General features: G+C 36.2%; 1 protein-coding gene across 1 annotated transcript in view; it reads right to left on the bottom strand.

Annotated features, from left to right (window-relative positions):
- Positions 1–20,796, bottom strand: part of LOC307128599 (CUGBP Elav-like family member 5) — a gene marked incomplete at its 3' end in the record, with an annotated part of 290,109 nt that overhangs the window by 25,005 nt on the left and 244,308 nt on the right. The window contains exon 7 of the mRNA XM_079820513.1: positions 1,037–1,181. Coding sequence (XP_079676639.1) covers positions 1,037–1,181 — 145 coding nt within the window. The remainder of the gene's footprint in view (positions 1–1,036; positions 1,182–20,796) is intronic.

Below are 20,796 nucleotides of genomic sequence, written 5' to 3'. Positions count from 1 at the left end.
TCTCTCTCTAATAACTGCATTAGTCTGCTATCAGCTTTTGAAGTCTCCGTTACGAGCTCTAAAATGACGTTCTGGAATTAACAACGGAAGCGTGGGATGAGATGCGTAAGAAATTTGTCCTGCACACAAGAGCGTTTTAAGAACAAAAACCTGACAAATGTGTTGAAATACATAATCTGAAGTGTAATACAAGTGGAATAATTGACGATGGGCCGTTAAATTATTGAAAAGTAATGCACACCCGAGGTGTAAAGGCCACACAGGTGTGTCCTGGTCCTACCAGACTCTCGTACATTTCATTTGTACAGAGAGTCTGGCCACTCTCCATTGACAAGCGTTAACTTCCTTGAAGGCGGGTCCTCTGTTGAAGTTTAAAACTATTGGATCTGCCCAGAGCCACTCTGGATCTGCCATAACCAATCGCTAAAGTTTGGTCGTGACGTATGTCAACTCAAACTAGTGCACGACATCAACGTCATCGTCCTAAGCCACTCCTTCTGTTCGCTGATTGGACAGGTTAAAACCAGAGAATATATCGCAATCCCAGACGGAGTACTGAAGGAAAAAGAAAATTGAGCGGGAGTACGTAGGAGGGCGGAGCCAGGCTACCTCAGGTGTGCATTATTTCTATTAATTCAACAGCCCATCGTCAATTATTCCTTACTTCATGTTAATGTAGTTAACTAATGTTAATAAATGGAGCCTTTTTGTAAAGTGCTACTGAAATCACTTTATAAGAACTTCCGTCTGCAAAACTAATTTCAAGCATTTAAGATCAGAAGGTTAAACATATCAATAACAAAACAAAAAATTGAAAAAAATAACCTAATTGAATACATTTATTAGCCTACAATTTGTGTGTTGAATATACAAAATTAACTTATTTATGAATAAAATTATGTCTTACCCTACTTTTTTGTGTTGAATCGTGTAACTGAACATTACTGAAGTTCTGAACAGTTCTGCTACATTTTTAGTAAGACATTTTCGGAGGAACAAAGCTGACTTCTGCATGAAGGGTGTGCATCAGACTCACCTGAAACAGGTGTCATCGGGGTGGGCGGCAAGCCGTTCATGTTGAGCGCCCCCACCTGGTGAATCTGTGTCGCTGGAAACGCAACACTGGGCGCTAAATAACCACCGTGAGAAGCCGCCATGATCGCTGCTTGCTGCTGCATCAGCTAAACCAATCAAACGAGAGAGAGATTCTACATTATAATAAATACGAAAACAATCTTATTGAAAATGAAAGATTCTTTACAAAAAAAAGCACTAATGATCTGTACCATGATACTTTGAATTAGTACTGAAATATTCCCATATATGTACAAGGATATATAAATACAAAAAACATGTCCAAGTATCTTGTTAATATAAAATAACCATATCATGGCACATCTCTGCACTTGTTAGTTATACAACTTAGAGATCCTACATGTGTCTGTAGGTGTTCAAATAAATTGGATCAAAATACAATCCTAGAATGAATTAATGAACACAAATGCACTGTAGCATAGCTAATTATTGCAATTATGTCACCATGGCAACAACCATCTGTGCAAACAGTACAAATCAGACATGTGGAGTAAGTAATATGTGCTGGAGTACTGAAATAACCCTATTACAAAAAATAGATTTTATAATGGACAAAACAAATCAGTTCAAAAGTTAATTTATCAAGTTTTCCAAATGTTTTTCATATTTTCCAAATGTTTTTGGAAACATTATTTTTTATAATATATATATATATATATATATATATATATATATATATATATATATATATATATATATATATATATATATATATATATATATATATATATATATATATATATATATATATATATATATATATATATATATATATATATATATATGAATTTTGTTTATATTTATATATAAAATATTGATATTTATATATAATATAAATTATATATATTTTTCAAAAGATAGGTACAAAAACAAGTTGAACAACAAAAGATTGGCCCCAATTGTATGCGTGTGTATATACGTTGAAAAATACAAATAAATACATTTTTATATAAATACATTTATACATACATATATATATACATATATATATATATATATATATATATATATATACACATATATATAAATATATATATATACATATATACATACATATATATATATATACATACATACATATATATATATATATATATATATATATATATATATATATATATATATATATATATATATATATATATACATACATATATATATACACATACATTATATATATATATGTATATATATATATATATATATATATATATATATATATATATATATATATATATATATATATATATATATATATATATATATATATATATATATATATATATATATTAGCAAAAAAAGCCTACATAAAATAAATATTTATCATTTTATATTTCTTAAATATTAAAATAAATATTTATTTGTAATTTTCAATGTATATACACACGCATACAATTGGGGCCATTCTTTTATATAAATATATATATTTTTTACATTTATATTAGGGCTGTCAAAAGATTAATCACGATTAATCGCATCCAAAATAAAAGTTTGTGTTTACATAATATATGTGTGTGTACTCTGTTAATTATTATTTATATATAAATACACACACATTCATGTATATATTTAAGAAATATTTGCATGTATATACTGTATAAACATTTATATAATCTATAATATATATAAATATAAATGTTTTATATATAAAAATAATATTTTTTTCTTAAATATATACATGAATGTGTGTGTATTTATATATAAATAATAATTAACAGAGTACACACACATATATTATGTAAACACAAACTTTTTTTTTGGATGCGATTAATCGCGATTAATCTTTTGACAGCCCTAATTTATATATAATATAAATGATATAAATATACATGCAAATATTTCTTAATTATACATGTGTGTGTATTCAAATATAATACATATATAATATAAATAATACATAATCAATTATATATTTTAACATACATAATATATATACATACATACACACACAATATTATGATATATTATGATATAATATATAACATTGTAATGGTATATATATATAATTCATACATAACATAATATCTTATGCATATAATTATTAAACAATATAAAAGTATGATATATTATAACATTTGGAAAACATTGTAGTATGTGTCCCTGTGGAACTGATGCAAATTAGCCTTCTAGAGACGCCTGTAACTACACACACCAACTGACCACAGCTTTACGAGGAGTGTGTAATCTATACATGCATCAATATAGACCACACTGATCTACTGGGCAAACCATTAGCATGCATTCTTAATGATGGCGCTTTGTTTAGCCATGATACTGGAGGAAGAGATGGTTATCAACAGAATCCACATTCATTTCATTACTGTACATAAACCATGCAAAGCCATTGTACAGGACTGCACATGAATATGGTAATAGCGGAGAATAGAACAAAAACTAATTATTTCAGGTTAATAACAACTCTGGGAAAAGCATCCGTTTATTATAACAGGAAATCATTGCAAATAGATGAATGTGTTGAATTGGTGTAATACTTCCGCAAGAGTGAAGCGTGCACGCTTTATTTCCACATTTAATTCCAGCAAACTCTATAAAAATGTCCAAATAAATGCAACTGTTGAACTGAATACCGGCAGCGCTGCTTCAGTTCAGTTGAAATGAATTGCTAACACTTCTGCTGACCACGTTCACATGGCAAATAAACTCCCGTCCAGCCTTGAGACACAAAGACGAGGAGAAAGCCTCAGTGATAAACTCATTTACAGGAGCGATGCGCGCGCGCGTGTGTATTTGTGTATGCATCTGCGATTTTATTGAATGCTAATGTGTGCTGAACTCCCCAGGTACTCCGAGGCAATCAGCGCTCCATCATGGGCCAATTACTCGTGTAGTGCCGCTTCGAGAGGCGCACAGCTCAATGCAAAGCTTTCCTCGAGTCGCTCACACGGAGAAAAGGAGGACGACACGCGTGTATATGCATGTTTGTGAGGACGTGCTGACAAGACTTGGGGGGGGGGGGAAGGAAGGGTGGGGAAAATGGAAGTGTTTGGTGCATGAAGAAATGAGATGTCCAAACCTCTGACAATAATTACTTGCTTTGCCACTCAGTCAAGCTGCAGTTTAAATGGTTGGGCGGTCTCACGGTGCGATGATAGAAATGTGTCAACCCATCCTGCTGTGGTGTTTATATCCTCTATAGCAGGGGTTTTCAAACTTTATGATGCCAAGGACCCCCAATATGATGAACCTTTTATGAGGGACCCCCATATATTTTTTTATGTATGAAAAACATGTTCGATAAATAGTAAGGGTGACATTATAAATACAACACATTGTTTCCAAACTTAAATTGGCTATATTTTAAAGGGATAGTTCGCCTAAAAATGAAAATAATCCCATCATTTACTCATTCTCAAGTCATCTTAGATGTATATGACATTCCTCTTTCAGACAAATATAATTAGCTTTATAATGGCAGCCCAAAATTTGAAGTCCATAAAAGTGCCCCACACGGCTCGGGGGGGTTAATAAAGGACTTCTGAAGTGAATCGATGGGTGTGTTAGAAAAATATCCATAATATTTAAATATTCTGGAGAGTGTGTAGGCTATACAGCAAGACTTTAACCATTTTTGTTTTGTCTTTTTTATTCTCTGGAATTTTCTGGGGACCCCTTAGAACAGGGGTGTCCAAAGTCCCGCCCGCGGGCCAAATGTGGCCCGGGGATGAATTTCAAACGGCCCGCAGCTTGTCTATTTGAATATATAATATGTGGCCCGCCACGGATAATTTACAAATCGTGCAGTTTCACGATGTCAATGCAAGGTGGCAGCACTAGATTTTAGGCCAGGGAAACAGCGCCCAAAGCGGAACGAAACAGCGCTGCTTGTGCTCTGCGCAACTCGCGAGCTCTGACTAAATGTGTTTACCTGCTGAGTGTTTCGATCACGCGGCCACTAAACAGCCCGTGAGAAGTGTTCGAGTTCGGCGCAGAGGTCTCCGGTACGAGCTGCGAATCTCTCTGTGATTTGATTTCATTTAAATCCAGTTAAACAGCACTGACTTAATCAACAACACTAACATGCAAATCAGCTGAGCCGATTCAGTTCAAATACTTTTCAAACAAAAATTCACCAACATTTATCAAGGATTTACTGTGGTAACACTAACTATAACCGTGGTCATTTGTCAGAAATGTAGGTTAATATCTAATTTTATTTCATTTTTAATGTAGACATGTATTAAATGCCAAATTGCAATTGTGCATTTGTATTTATGTTTATAGACTAAATACCTTAAAGCCAATCTAGATATATAATGTTTTTTTTGTTTTTTTTTACCATTTGCCTTGTGTGCACTGCAAAAAATGCTGTAATTTTGAATTTTTGTCTTGTTTCTAGTATAAATATATCTAAAAATTCTTAAATCAAGATGCATTTACTAGATAAGTTAAATGACTTTAGATATTTATTCTTATTTTCTGGAAAATAAAATGAAATTGAAGTGAGTTTTTGGTTAAAACGAGCAAATGGGGTAAGAAAAATTATGTTTCTGTTTGGGACAAAAACAAGATTATTTTTCTAATTCATTTTCAAATAATTTAGTTTCAAGCAAAAACTCTTTTTCCCCCAGGAATCAAGAAAAAAAAGGAATGTTCCTTAGTAAAAGCAACTTGATTTAAGAATGTTTAGGTATTTGGACTGGAAAAAAAGACAGAAATACCAAGTAAGAAAAGTATTTTTTGTAGTGGGGTTTTACCTGTGGTGATGTAAATAGGGCACTTATTAAGTTGAAATAAGAATAGATTGATGAATTTGATTAATTTTTGATAAATTTGATTGATGAAAGTTTTACAGATTTTGTTAAATATCTATAAATTTCCTGTCCTATCTCAAGCTACTCTACGGTCAGCTCAAGCTTTTGTCAAATCTGTCATGTTTCCAAGAAACAAAACATGTATATATATATATATATATATATATATATATATAAATAATAGAAAAGGGACCGGCCCCCGGGTGTGTCCACAACATTGAATCTGGCCCCCTTAAAAAAGTTTGGACACCCCTGCCTTAGAACCTTCTGGAGGACCCCCAGTTTGAAAACCCCTGCTCTATAGCATGTGTAAATTCATTTATTTAGAAAAATCTGATCTTTTGGTTCGTGCACTGCAAACATTATTTTCTTACTTTGCATTTTTGTCTTGTTATGCCACACAAACATCTCAGCATTCTTAGAAGAAGAAAAAAATCTGTTCGTTTTTGCAATGGGGTAGTAAAATTAATCTTGCTTTCCTATGACTAAAGTTTATTTTTCTGACTAAATTTGGATACTTTTTTTTTTTTTTTTCAGAAAAAAGACTGAATATCTCAAGTAAATGTATCTTGAAAAAATTTTGGTGTGTGCATAACATTATGACTATGACCTAATATTATGTTGGTCCCCCTTTTGCTGCCAAAACAGTCCTGACCCGTCGAGGCACGGACTCCACTAGACCACTGAAGGTGTGCTGTGGTATCTGGCACCAAGATGTTAGCAGCAGATCCTTTAAGTCCAGTAAGTTGTGAGGTGGGGCCTCCGTGGATCGGACTTATTTGTTCAGCACATCCCACAGATGCTCGATTGGATTGAGATCTGGGGAATTTGGAGGACAAGTCAACACCTCGAACTCGTTGTTGTGCTCCTCAAACCATTCCTGAACCATTTTTGCTTTGTGTCAGGAGCATTATCTGCTGAAAGAGCCACAGACACCAGGGAATACCGTTTCCATGAAAGGGTGTACATGGTCAGCAACAATGCTTAGGTAGGTGGTACGTGTCAAAGTAACATCCACATGGACAGGACCCAAGGTTTCCCAGCAGAACATTTCCCAAAGCATCACTGCCTCCGCCGGCTTGCCTTCTTCCCATAGTGCATCCTGGTGCCATGTTGGTGCTTTCGGTACCCTTAAAATTACATCTTTGTACCTTTTTTACTCCTAACAGGTGCATATTATTTCCTTAGAGTACAAATACGTTCCTTAAGGTACCACCATGAACCTATTTGTGGTAAAAAAGGTACAAAGATGTCATTTTAAAGGTACTGCCCCAGTGACAAGCTCTTGTACCCCTTAAGGTAAAATTGACACTTTTTCTCTCTGTGTGTGGTGGACAGGGGTCAGCATGGGCACCCTGACTGGTCTGTGGCTATGCAGCCCCATAGACAACAAACTGCAATGCTCTGTGTATTCTGACACCTTCCTATTAGAACCAGCATTAACTTCTTGAGCAATTTGAGCTCCAGTAGCTCGTCTGTTTGATCGGACCACACACGTGCATCAATGAGCCTTGGCCGCCCATGACCCTGTCGCCGGTTCTCCACTGTTCCTTCCTTGGAGCACTTTTGATAGAGACTGACCACTGCAGACCGGGAACACCCCACAAGAGCTCCAGTTTTGGAGATGCTCTGACCCAGCCATCACAATTTGGCCCTTGTCAAACTCGCTCAAATCCTTACTCTTGCCCATTTTTCCTGCTTCTAACACATCAACTTTGAGGACAAAATGTTCACTTGCTGCCTAATATATCCCACCCACTAACAGGTGATGAAGAGATAATCAGTGTTATTCACTTCACCGGTCATAATGTTATGCCTGATTGGTGTATGCAAAAAGGCATGTTAGTATTTTTTGTAATGTAAACTGATATTTTCTACTGACACACTACAGCAAAAGATATACATAATTTTTGAGTGAAAATACTAACGTGCCTAAGACTTTTGCACAGTACTGTATAAAATAACCGTGATATAAAATTTCCGCCCACCCCAAGCGGAGGCTCATCATCGCTGGTTTATTTGTGTGCTCTAGTCAAACAAAGCAGGCACAAATGGATTAGAATCTGAAAAATCACATCAAACAGCAAGTATGCTGAGAACAAATCATAATTAACATAACAAATACTTGCGTCAGGCTAATATCATCTGAATTGTTTGCTTATGATTTGCAAAAGCTGAGAGTCTGAGCTGGTGTGCGGTTGTGCCGTGATCCACCAGGAGGCGCTGCAAACCACCGGCAGCTTCTCCATCGCAACACAACACACCCACTCACTGTGTTTTCAAACTACAGCATGTTTTTACATCAGTCTGGAGCCCTGTTCACTAAATGAACATAAGCATTGTGCACAAACTCCCTTCATGGTCCAAAGTAACAGCCTTTCGATTGAAGCGTGACACAGCAGAATTGCACCGCCGCAACGTGGATGAATGAAGTGGATTTGTTGCCTGTTCTTTGTTTGCACTGAGAAAGGTTTTCTGAACTGCCCTTCAGTGCTCGACGGCTCGTGCTTTGGATCTTGAGCAGAGCGCACTGGAACATTACAGCCTCCGATCCTCTCCAGCCTTTATTTGTGCCGTCGTTTCCAGTGCCAGGCCTTTAAGACATCAGTGCAGTGCCAGAGAGAGTGCTGGAGCAGGGCATTATGGGATATAGAGTACAGTGCCCCGTTTGTTCCATCGCGGTGTCAAATTATCTTACTTTACCACACTGCATTTGTGCATATACCATGGCAAGAAAAGTATGTGAACCCCTTGCAGAATCTGTGAAAATGTGAATCATTTTAACAAAATAAGAGGGATCATACAAAATGCATGTTATGATTAATGTAGTACTGTCCTGATAAAATATATTTACATATAGTCCACAAGATTAAAAATAGTTGCATTTATGGATGATCCAGGGCTGTTTTTTTTGTTTTGTGAAGGTTGTTTGAGTCTCTTGTTTGTCCTGAACAGTTCAACTGGCCAATGTTCTTCAGAAAAATCCTTCAGTTATCCAGCATATTTTGCATATTTGAACCCTCTCCAGCAGGGACTGTGTGATTTTGAGATCCATCTTTTCACACCGAGGACGATTGAGGGACTCAAACACAACTATTAAAAAAGGTTCAAACATTCACTGATGCTCCGGAAGGAAACACGATGCATTAAGAGCCGGGGGGTGAAAACATATGAATTTGAAGATCAAGGTAAATTTTACTTAATTTGTCTCCCGGGAAACATGCAAGTATCTTCTGAAGGGCAGTGCTAAATGAAACATTTTTGAGATTTAAACAAAATAAGAAAGATTTGGACAACTTCACCCTGTTCAAAAGTTTTCACCCCCGGCTCTTAATGTTTCCTTCAGGCGCATCAGTGAATGTTGGGAGTCCCTCAATTGTCCTCTGTGTGAAAATATGGATCTCAAAATCTCAGGATTTTTCTGAAGAACATTGGGCAATTTAACTGCTCGGGACAAACAAGAGACTCAAGAATAACAATCACAAAACAAAACAAAAAAACCAGCCGTGGATCATCCAGGGAACGACACACAGTGTTAAGAATCAAGGATTCATCAACTTTTAAATGGGTAAATTTTTTTATAAATGTAACTATTTTTTGTCTATATGTAAACATATTTTATGTAAAATATCTTATTCAGGACAGTACTAAATAAAAAAAACAACATGCATTTTGTATGATCTCTCTTATTTAGTTAAATTATTCACATTTTTACAGATTCTGCAAGCGGTTCACATACTTTTTCTTGCCACTGTATATTTATAGAATTCATCATTTTTAATTTTGCACTGCTGCTAAAAAGCATGGAGACACGTTAGTTTAGGGTCCAATTCTCACTATCAACTACGGCTTTTGCCTTGATAAACTCCTAATTACAGCTTATTAATTGTTAGTAAAGTAGTTATTAAAGCTACACTATGTAACTTTTCCGTCCACTAGAGGTCGCCTGTTCAAAACAAAGGCGTAGTTTGATGACGCCACGTTTGAGCGCAGAATCTCGGGACATGTGGTCTTCACCTCACAGCCGGTGGAAAACAGTCAGGATAGGACTCGGGCAGAAATCATGTTCATGGATGCGATTATTAACATTACTGTAGTTAAGCAGAGCAGGACAGAGTGTTGTGGAGCTGAGCAAGGCCGCAGGAGCGATTGAAGAGCGGGACTGTTATTATGGCATAGTCGCTGGCGGGACTTTTATTATGACACAGTTGCCGGCGGCACTTCCTCTTCTCCAGTGCTCAGTGTGAGGTAACGCAGCTCTGTTTATCGTATTAGATATATCTGAGTGTGTTGAAAAGGAAGTTATGACGTTCGCTCTGCGGCTGCTATGACACTTGTTCACAATGCAGTGAGAGTAAAGTGTTTCACTGAATAAAACCGGAGACCGAGGGTGACGCAGATATGACGCAATCGACAGGCGACTCCCTCACACGCATAGCTCACACGTCCCGGCTCCTTGGTTAAAATGGCAATTTTCTCACGATTTACAAATAGTTGAAAACATTTGGGATATTCTAAGTACTCAACTGAACAAAATATATAACACTGGCCTAGTGATTTCTGGATGTTTTACTGCAAAAATCCTACATAGTTCACCTTTAAATTTAGGTATTGGGTCGGATTAAGGGATGAAGAATATGGCATTAATATGTGCTTTATAAGAACTAATAAAAAATATAAGTATATAAGCAAATATCCTAGTAATATGCATGCTAAGCAACTAGTTAACAATGAGAATTGGACCCTAAACTAAAGTGTTATCAAAAGCATTAATCCTAAAACTTAAAAGGGTGGTTGATCAGCTTTTTTTCGAAGGCTTGATTGTGTTTATGGGGTGCAGTCAAACATGTGTTCATGTTTCGTTTAAAAAATAAAAAAAGCATTATTTTTCACATAATTTAGCTTTATTCTACACTACTGTGTCCCTTCTTGTAAAAAAGGTCTGATGATTTCCTGGTTTCCTGGAAGTCCCTCCCTCAGAAATACGCGATGGGCTCAGATTGGTTAGCTGGCCCAGTGTGTTGTGATTCGCTAACCGCCTCGAGTGCACGTTGTCTGGAATCCCTTACCATTATGGGTAGTTGCATATGCTCAGGTGAACTGTAATAAACAATTGCCTTATCAATTTGAGCCCGAATCTAATTTTAGTGAAGAGGATTCGAGCAGAACCTGCGCAAGAACAGCTGTTACAGGACGTTTCAGAATGGGATGTTATTTGTTGCCTCATACTTTTAGATACGCTATCATTTGTAAATGCTTGAATGGATGGATTACAGACTGCGGATCTATAGTGATCGCTACTGACTGTAGAGCACCGTTAGTTTTGTCTTTATAGAACGAGTGTAGCCAAATATCTGTCTCCAGAACTATGAGCACATTACGAAGACTAACCCATCGCTTTACTACAGTAAAGAACCATGTTTACACAGAACCATGTTTAGCGAGCCTGGAGCCAACTGAGCATGTGGGTAAACACTAGTGATGCACCGATCATGATTTTACATGGCCGATTCCGATACTGATTTTTTTCAAAAAAACTGGCCGATTCCGATACCGATTTCCGATTTTCTTTTTTACACAATAAAAGAACAAAAGTATACATGAACAAGATTTTTATTTGGGTTTTAAAAGGTTCAATTGGCTTTTGGCTAATGCAAACAAGTCCGCAATCTGAAATTAACGGGACATTGAATTGGAAATTAAAAGGCTGAAAGGTGAAATTAAAGGCATCAACTGCATATTCTGCAATACAAACTAAGATGTTACTTAAATCAGCATTTGTTTTTAAATTCAGTGTAAAGAAAAAAAGTCTTTACCAGTGAAATTAAATAAAACCAAAGTATATAATTGTTCCAAAATGTTAAATCAAATAATGTTTAGTGCAACGAAAAAAACTAAGATGCTACAGCAGGTGCTTTTTAAATCAAATTAAGTCAATGTCATTTTAAGGTAAAATAAAAATGATCATCCTATAGGCTACAGAACTGATAGTATTTCATTTCTAAAGTGCATGCATGTTCTTCTTTAGGCTACAAAAAGAAGTATTTCGGCTTTGTCACAAGTTAGTCTGTTTCGTTCTCATCCGATCCAACACGTGAGAAGCTGAGCTGAACAAAAACTCACTATCTGCGCTTGTGCAGGTTCGGAGAGGTAAACTCGCGCAACTTCAGCTCGCGCAGGAAAGCGGCTCTTCATTCCCTTCAGCAGATTTCGTCTCTTCCCTCAGTTCTCCAGTTTCCGTTTGTAACACACAAGTGACATGTTCGCGAATGATTGGAATATAGACGTATGTGCACGCGGGCGCACTTCCGAAAAATCGGCAGAAAAATACAAAGAAAACCGGCCGGTTGCCGATCGCACGCAAGAAGCAAAAACCGTCCGGTTCTGGTTTTTGGCCGGTCAACCGGTGCATCCCTAGTAAACACTATAAAAGCGCTAATCAAAGAATAATTTACACTGATCACATAAACGCCAACAAACACCAACATTCAAAGTTCGCTGGTGGGATTAAAAACAAGTGCCCGTTGCAAAGCATTTGTCTTTTGTCGTGTCGCATCACGCCGCTCGCGTCCGGTGTAGACCCGGTGTCAGTCCAGCGTCCCTAGGAAGGCCAAACAAAGAGGACCTGCAATCGGGGTTAAAATTACAGCGTTTCGATGGCATGTGGATTACTACAAAATTTGTTGCGTGTTCCCGGGGGCAGGATTTATGTAACTTTTAGGGTTACTGATGTCTCTAACCCGGGAGGAAGCTCATGCAGTCCCTACCAGACTTCTATTGTAGTCCTTAAAAAGCAACTTCTATAAAAACAAAATATCTCCCTTTGCATTGAACATTGAGCGTCGTAGCTTTTCAGATAGTTTATGTTTAAACAGCAACACTACAGTTTTAACTAAAGTTAAAAAAGTCAAATCATAATCAACCACCCCTTTAAAATCAAATCAAATAACATAGATAAACTACTTGAACTGACCAATCATATATTGGCTTAGTTAACCAACCCTGGGCTGGGAAATCATTACTTGACTCAACTCAAACGTTTCAAAACTGCTGTGGTAGCATAAAAAATGCATAAAACTGAAAATGTCAATATAGAACCACTGCAAACTCTAAGTTATAGGCAATATTAGCTCAAAAACAATGCTTGAATAACACATGCATCCTTGAAACTTTGGCACACTGTTTTTAACACACTGTACTATGACGTGGGATGCACTGATCATCATTTTTAGTGCGCAAATTAAGATGTTACGCCTCCTGTGTTAATTCTACATGGGGATTTCTAAGAGGTTTTACGTGGGGATTTTTTTAGATGAGATACTCAATCCATTCTGAGCGTGAAAGAAAAATAAAAACAACCACAGGCTGATATTTAGGGCTTGCCTGCCATTTCTGGCAATGAGCAGAAACCAAATCTGTTACCGTTTGCCAGCTGTACTCCAGGTTCAAAAGTAATCATTTCTTCTATAGAGACACTGTCAAGCTGCAGAATCAAATTCCACCAACCCTGGTTGCATGGCAGTAACTATTCTATTCTATTCTATTCTATTCTATTCTATTCTATTCTATTCTATTCTATTCTATTCTATTCTATTCTATTCTATTCTATTCTATTCTATTCTATTCTATTCTATTCTGCTGTCTTCCATTCTACACTCACTGGCCCCTTTATTAGGTACACCTTGCTAATACTGGTTTGGACCTCCTTTTGCTTTCAGAACTGCCTTAAAGGAACACTCCACTTTTTTTTTGAAAATAGGCTCATTTTACAAGTCCCCTAGAGTTAAATAGTTGAGTTTGACCGTTTTTGAATTCATTCAGCCGATCTTTGTATCTGGCGGTAGCACTTTTAGCATAGCTTAGCATACATCATTGATTCTAAACAGTCCATTAGCATCTCATTCAAAAAATGACCAAAGACACTTTCAAAATTTTTCCTATTTAAAATTTGACTCTTCTACAGTTATACCGTGTGCTAAGACAAACTGAAAATGAAAAGTTGCGATTTTCTACACCTATATGGCTAGGAACTACTTTCTCATTCCTGCGTAATAGTCGCGGATCTTCGCGGCCGTACCATGGCTGCAGCGGCGCAATGATTCATTGGTATTCTGTGAAACATGGTGGTAGTTACACCTTCGACTTACTATCACAGGCCTTTACAACACACCGAACCATGGCTAATCACACAGGTAAATCCACAACACAATTTGTCGGCTGCAAGCTTTCTCTGCAACCACACAAACTAAGTGCCGGTCACATTGAAAGTTACCTAGCTGGGGGCTACTTTCAGGCGCTGTAATATCATTGCGCTGCTGCAGCCATGGTACGGCTGCGAAGATCCGCGACTATTACGCAGGAATGAGAAAGTAGTTCCTAGCCATATAGGTGTAGAAAATCGCAGCTTTTCATTTTCAGTTGGTCTTAGCACACAATGTAACTGTAGAAGAGTCAAGTTTTAAATAGGAAAAATATTGAAAGTGTCTTTGGTCATTTTTTGAATGAGATGCTAATGGACTGATCAGAATCAATGATGTATGCTAAGCTATGCTAAAAGTGCTACCGCCAGATACAGAGATCGGATGAATGGATTCAAAAACGGTCAAACTCAACTATTTAACTCTAGGGAACTTGTGAAAAGTAAACTGACTCTATCGGCTTGGTTACAAACATTCTTCAAAATATCTTCTTTTGTGTTCAGCAGAACAAAGAAACTCATACAGGTTTGGAACAACTTGAGGGTGAGTAAATGATGACAGAATTTTCATTTTTTGGATGAACTATCCCTTTAATTCTTCGTGGCAGAGATTCAACAATGTGCTGGAAACATTCCTCCGAGATTATGATCCATATTGTCATATAGCATGACACAGTTGCTGCAGATTTGTCGGCTGCACATCCAAGATGCGAATATCCCGTTCCAGCATATCTCAAAGCTGCTCTATTGGATTGAGATCTGGTGGCTGTGGAGGCCGTTTGAATTTAGTGAACTCACAGTCATGATCAAGAAACCAGTTTCAGATGATTTGAGCTTTGTGCCTAATCCGTTGACATAAGGCAAGATGCTTTCATGTTGTTTAAGCCAAATTATGACCCCACCATGTAAATGTCGCAGCAGAAATCTAGACTCATCAGACCAGACAAAGTTTTTCTAGTGTTATACTGTCCAATTTTGGTGAGCCTGTGTGAATTATAGTTTCAGTTTTCTGTTCATAGATGACATGATGTAACATATCGTGCGCGGTAAATAATCCACATGACACAGCTTATCGTTAACGATTGTATTTTGTTTCAAGAAAAGCACGGAGCTGAACAGAATAGTGCAGGCTATATTCGCCTCTGTCAATGCAAGCCTTGGGGAAACCCCAAACATGGGTCTTAAATAAGGGTGTCACGGTTCAGTGCATACAGTCAGACGACGAATACACTCCAGTGCAGTAATGCAACGCTGTTTGTTAACCGCCACAACAGGAAAAAGAGCAGAAGCTCTACAGTTTTGCAGGATGTCTTTTGATGATTTTTAGTTGTTTCCGCTGTTATAATGAGACAAAATCATTTGGCATTGTGCCGATTTGTGTTGTGGAAGTCTCACTACAGTCCAGTGATGAAATATGTGTGTCCTGAAAATGGGAAGCTGCTTCTGCGAAAGGTGAAGTAGCCTCTTTTTCTACTTAAAGGGATAGTTCTCCCAAAAATGAAAATTAGCCCATAATTTACTCACCCTCAAGTCATCCTAGGTGTATATGACATTCTTCTTTTTAGACGATTAAAATCTGAGTTATATTTAAAAAGTCCAGGCTAATCCAAGCTTTATAATAGCAGTAATAGTTGCTCTGTTTTTGAAGTCCATAAAAATGCACCTGTCCATCGAATAACGTGCTCCACGTGGCTCCGGGGGGTTAATAAAGAGGACCTTTCAACACTTTTTCCATAAATTTAACACGGAAGGCTGAAACTTTACTTTATAAAGTTTTAAATATGGATATTTTTCTTACACAAATGCGTCGATTCGCTTCAGAAGGCCTTTATTAATACCCCGGAGACGTTATTTGACGGACAGATGCATTTTTTATTGGTTTCAAAAACAGAGCAACAATTACTGCTATTATAAAGCTTGGATTAGACTTTTGTAATATAACTCAGATTTTATTCGTCTGAAAAAAGAACGTCATATACACCTCGGATGACTTGAGGGTGAGTAAATCATGGGCTATTTTCATTTTTGGGTGAACTAACCCTTTAATCTTTCAGAGATTTTTTGAAAAAGTGTTATATTGAACTATATCGAACTTGTATCGAACCGTGACCCGCAAAGGTACGTACCTTGAAGTCTTAAAGTATCATACACCCAGACCATTACACGGAGTGTGTTTTCTGCTGCTGTGGATTTAAGGTTGGGCGTGTGTGTTCAGAAATGCTCTTCTGCAGACCTCGGTTGTAACGAGTGCTTATTTGAGTTACTGTTGACTTTCTATCAGCTCCAACCAGTCAGGCCATTCTCCGCTGACCTCTGGCCAAAACAAGGCATTTTCACCCACAGACCTGACACTCACTGGATATTTTCTCTTTTTCGGACCGTTCTCTGTAAACACTAGAGATGGTTGTGTGTGAAAATCCCAGTAGAACAGTAGTTTCTGAATACAGCTTGTCTGGCACCAGCAACCATGCCACATTCAAAGTCACTTAAATCACCTTTCTTCCCCAATCTGATGCTCAGTTTGAACCTCAGCAGAGCGTCTTCACCATGTCTGCATCCTAAATGCATTGATTTGCTGCCACGCGATTGGCTGATTAGATATTTGCATCAGCAGTGGGCGATTAATGTACAACCCCAAATCAGAAAAAGTTGGGACAGTATGGAAAACGCAAAAAAAAAAAGAAGTGATTTCTAAATTTACTTTGACTTGTATTTCATTGCAGACAATATGAACACAAAATATTTCATGTTTTGTCTGGTCAACTTTATGTCATTTGTAAATATGCATCCTTTCCTGTCATTCAGACCTGCAACACATTTCAAAAAAAGTTGGGACAGGAGCAATTTAGGGCTAGTAATGAGGTAAAATGGTTAAATAATGATGTGATTTGAAACAGGTGATGTCAACAGGTGATTGTAATTATGATTTGGTACAAAAGCAGCATCCAAGAAAGGTCTAATCCTTTAGGAGCAAAGATGGGCCGAGGATCGCCAGTTTGCCAACAAATACATGAGAAAATTATTGAAATGTTTAAAAACAATGTTCCTCAAAGAAAGATAGGAAGAGATTTGGATATTTCACATTCAACAGTGCATAACATAATTAAAAGATTCAAGGAATCTGGAGGAATTTCAGTGCGTAAAGGACAAAGGCGCAAGCCTGAGCTGAACAACCGTGATCTCCGATCCCTCAGGCGGCACTGCATCAAGAATCGTCATTCATCTAGAAGCGATATCACCACATGGGCTCAGGACTACTTTGGCAAACCTTTGTCAAGTACCACAATACGTAGTTACATCCACAAATGCCAGTTAAAACTGTACTGTGCCTGGGATGGACCATCACACAGTGGAAACGTGTACTGTGGTCAGATGAATCAGTATTTCAGGTATTTTTTGGGAGGAATGGACGCCGTGTGCTCCGGACCAAAGAAGAAAAGGATCATCCAGACTGTTACCAGCAACAAGTCCAAAAGCCAGGGTCTGTCATGGTATGGGGTTGTGTCAGTGCCCTTGGCAAAGGTAACTTGCACTTCTGTGAAGGCACCATTAATGCTGAAAAGTACATAGAGATTTTGGAGCATAATATGCTGCCTTCAAGAAGACATCTTTTCCAGGGACGTCCATGCATATTTCAACAAGACAATGCAAAACCACATTCTGCACACATTACAAAGTCCTGGCTGCGGAGGAAGAGGGTACGGGTATTTGACTGGCCTGCCTGCAGTCCCGACCTGTCTCCAATAAGAGAATGTGTGGCACATTTTGAAGCACAAAATGCGACAACGAAGACCCTGTACTGTTGCCCACCTTAAGACTTGTTTGCAGGAAGAATGGGACAAAATTACACCTGAAACACTTCATCACTTGGTGTCTTCAGTCCCTAAACGTCTTTTAAGTGTTGTGAAAAGGAATGGCAACATTACAAAGTGGTAAATGCTTTACTGTCCCAACTTTTTTTTTAAATGCAGGTCTGAATGACAGGAAAGGATGCATATTTACAAATGACATGAAGTTGACCAGACAAAACATGAAATATTTTGTGTTCATATTGTCTGCAATGAAATACAAGTCAAAGTAAATTTAGAAATCACTTCTTTTTTTATTTATTTGCGTTTTCCATACTGTCCCAACTTTTTCTGATTTGGGGTTGTATATAGAGGGTGTCCAATCCTGCTCCTGGAAGGTCACTGTCCTGCAGAGTTTAGCTCCGACCTCAATTAAACACACCTGAACCAGCTAATCAAGAGTCCCAATTCAGAGGCTGCATCCTTCAAAGGACACTGCCTGCGAAACAAAGGACGCATTTAATAGAGACTTCAAAAGTGGATGGCCTTTGTCATGCCAAGGTTCGGCCTTCGAATGCACTCTTCGAAGGATGCAGCCTCTGAATTGGGACGCAGCTAAAGTCTTATTAGGCATACTAGAATCGTCCAGGCAGGAGTGTTGAGGCGAGCTGGAGAGAAACTCTGCAGGACAGTCGCCCTCCAGGATCAAGTTCAGACACCCCTGGTGCATATGGTTATTTCTGTTCTATTTATATGGTTCTGTTCGATTCTATGTGGATCTGTTCTATTGTACTCTATATTATTGTGTATTCTTTTGAACCCTTCACATAAAATCTTTATGAAACTCTTCTGAAACCACAGCACACTTTTCAACCAACTCAACCCAAACCGCTGACAAAAAGAAGCACTATTCCAGACCGTGTGGAAATCTTCCTCAAAAGCTCTCATGCTATTATGCAAATGCTGTTGGCAGGATGTATAATCCCAACACTTCCTGTGTGCTGCCGTATCACACTATGACCAAAATGAACAGTCTACTTCACTTAGTGTGTGTGTGCGTGTAAGACAGTGTGCGTTCGTTTGTTTCCCCTAGGGCAGGATTTCACGATTTAAGGCAATGTTTGAAGTGCTACTCATTCCCATTTAAATAATCCACATGCAATTTAAATCAGTCAGGTTACAAGAGTCTGAACCTGCTGAGAGAACTGGGTTTGTGTCTGTATGTGGTCTGTAATGTACTGTGTGTTTATGGATATGCTTGTACGCACATGTGAATGCTACATCTGTGCCATTAAACCAGATGTGTTACGATTCATGCAGAAATTGTCAGTTTAACTAACGTTTGCGGAGTAGCTGACCTGAAAGAGAAAACTGGTCATAGAAAAAGACTTTGAGTGTTATTATCGTTAACTAAAATCAAACCAAATGATATGAAAAATAACAGAATAGCTGAAATAACATATAAAAAGCTTAAACATTTTATTTCACTAATTGCCAAGACAATATTTCTCATTTTCGGAAGTACTAAAATAACTAAAACTAAAAAAAATAAAACAAAAAAAATTAATACTTAATAAAAACAGTCAATTTATTAAATATAAAATTATTACATTCATATATTTATATTAAATATAAAAAACTTAAACTAAAACAAACTAAAAACTAATAATTACTAAAAATGATACACATAATTAAATCAAATATTCAATATAAAATCAAATTAATATTTACATAAAATAATGAAAACACAAACTTATTTTAATTTAGCTAGTTGCCAAGAAAATACTTCTCATTTTCATTTAGTTTAGGTTGAAATACTAAACAATTTACTTATTTTAATATTTCAACCTAAACTAAATGAAAAAATAAGTATTTTTCTCTATATAAATTAAATAATAAAACAAATCATTAATAAAAACATCATATATATATATATATATATATATATATATATATATATATATATATATATATATATATATATATATATATATATATATATATATATATATATATATATATATATATATATATATATATATATATATATATATATATATATATATATATTATATAAAAACAAAATTTAACCACTTAATATATATTATATTAATAGTTATTTTATATATTAAATTAATATATTAATATTTATATTAAATATATTTATTTTGAAAAAATCAGGGAGTTGGCAAAAGTTTAGGATGAAGTATTAAAATATTAATTATTAAAATACTGTAACTATATAGTCAATTTTATATTTCTTTAATATAAATTTATATTAAATATAGACAACTTAAACTAAAACAAACTAAAAACTAATACTTTATAAAACTGACAGTCATATTTAAATTAAATATTACATATATTTATATATTAAATATAAAATGAATATATTAATATTCACATTAAGAAGATTTTTAGTTTATGCTTAATTACTAAAATAAGTAAAACCAAAAACGAATAATTCATAAAAACGATCATATTTATATTAAATATACAACATATTAATATTACCTTATAAAAAACCTTAAACTTTAAATAGCAAAATAACTAATACTTCATAAAAATGACACAGTCATATTTATTTTAAATATTCATATTAAACACACACAAAAAACTTTATTTTAGCTAGTTGCTAAGACAATATTTCTCATTTCATTGTTAAGGTTGAAGTACTAAAATAACTCAAACTAATACTTAATTAAAATGATATAGTCGAGAAAAAAAAAAAAAAAAAACTGAATTAAAAATAAGAACAAAACTACCACTGAATTCCTGCTATACTGCTCCTGAGAATGTGAAACGTGTTTGTGTTCATGCTGTCGAGAGTATGCCTTAGATATTTGTGTGTGTTTATACACGTGTGGTTGTATTTACTGTGTACAGGGACACAGAACAGGTGGATGATGGGATACCTGGGGGTTTTCCTTCTGTTGGCTCCATG

The sequence above is a fragment of the Gobio gobio genome (assembly GCF_949357685.1).
Source record: "Gobio gobio genome assembly, chromosome: 6".
Lineage (NCBI taxonomy): Eukaryota > Metazoa > Chordata > Actinopteri > Cypriniformes > Gobionidae > Gobio > Gobio gobio.
The sequence above is the reverse complement of the archived record's forward strand: the minus strand, read 5'-3'. Positions and strand labels throughout refer to the sequence as shown.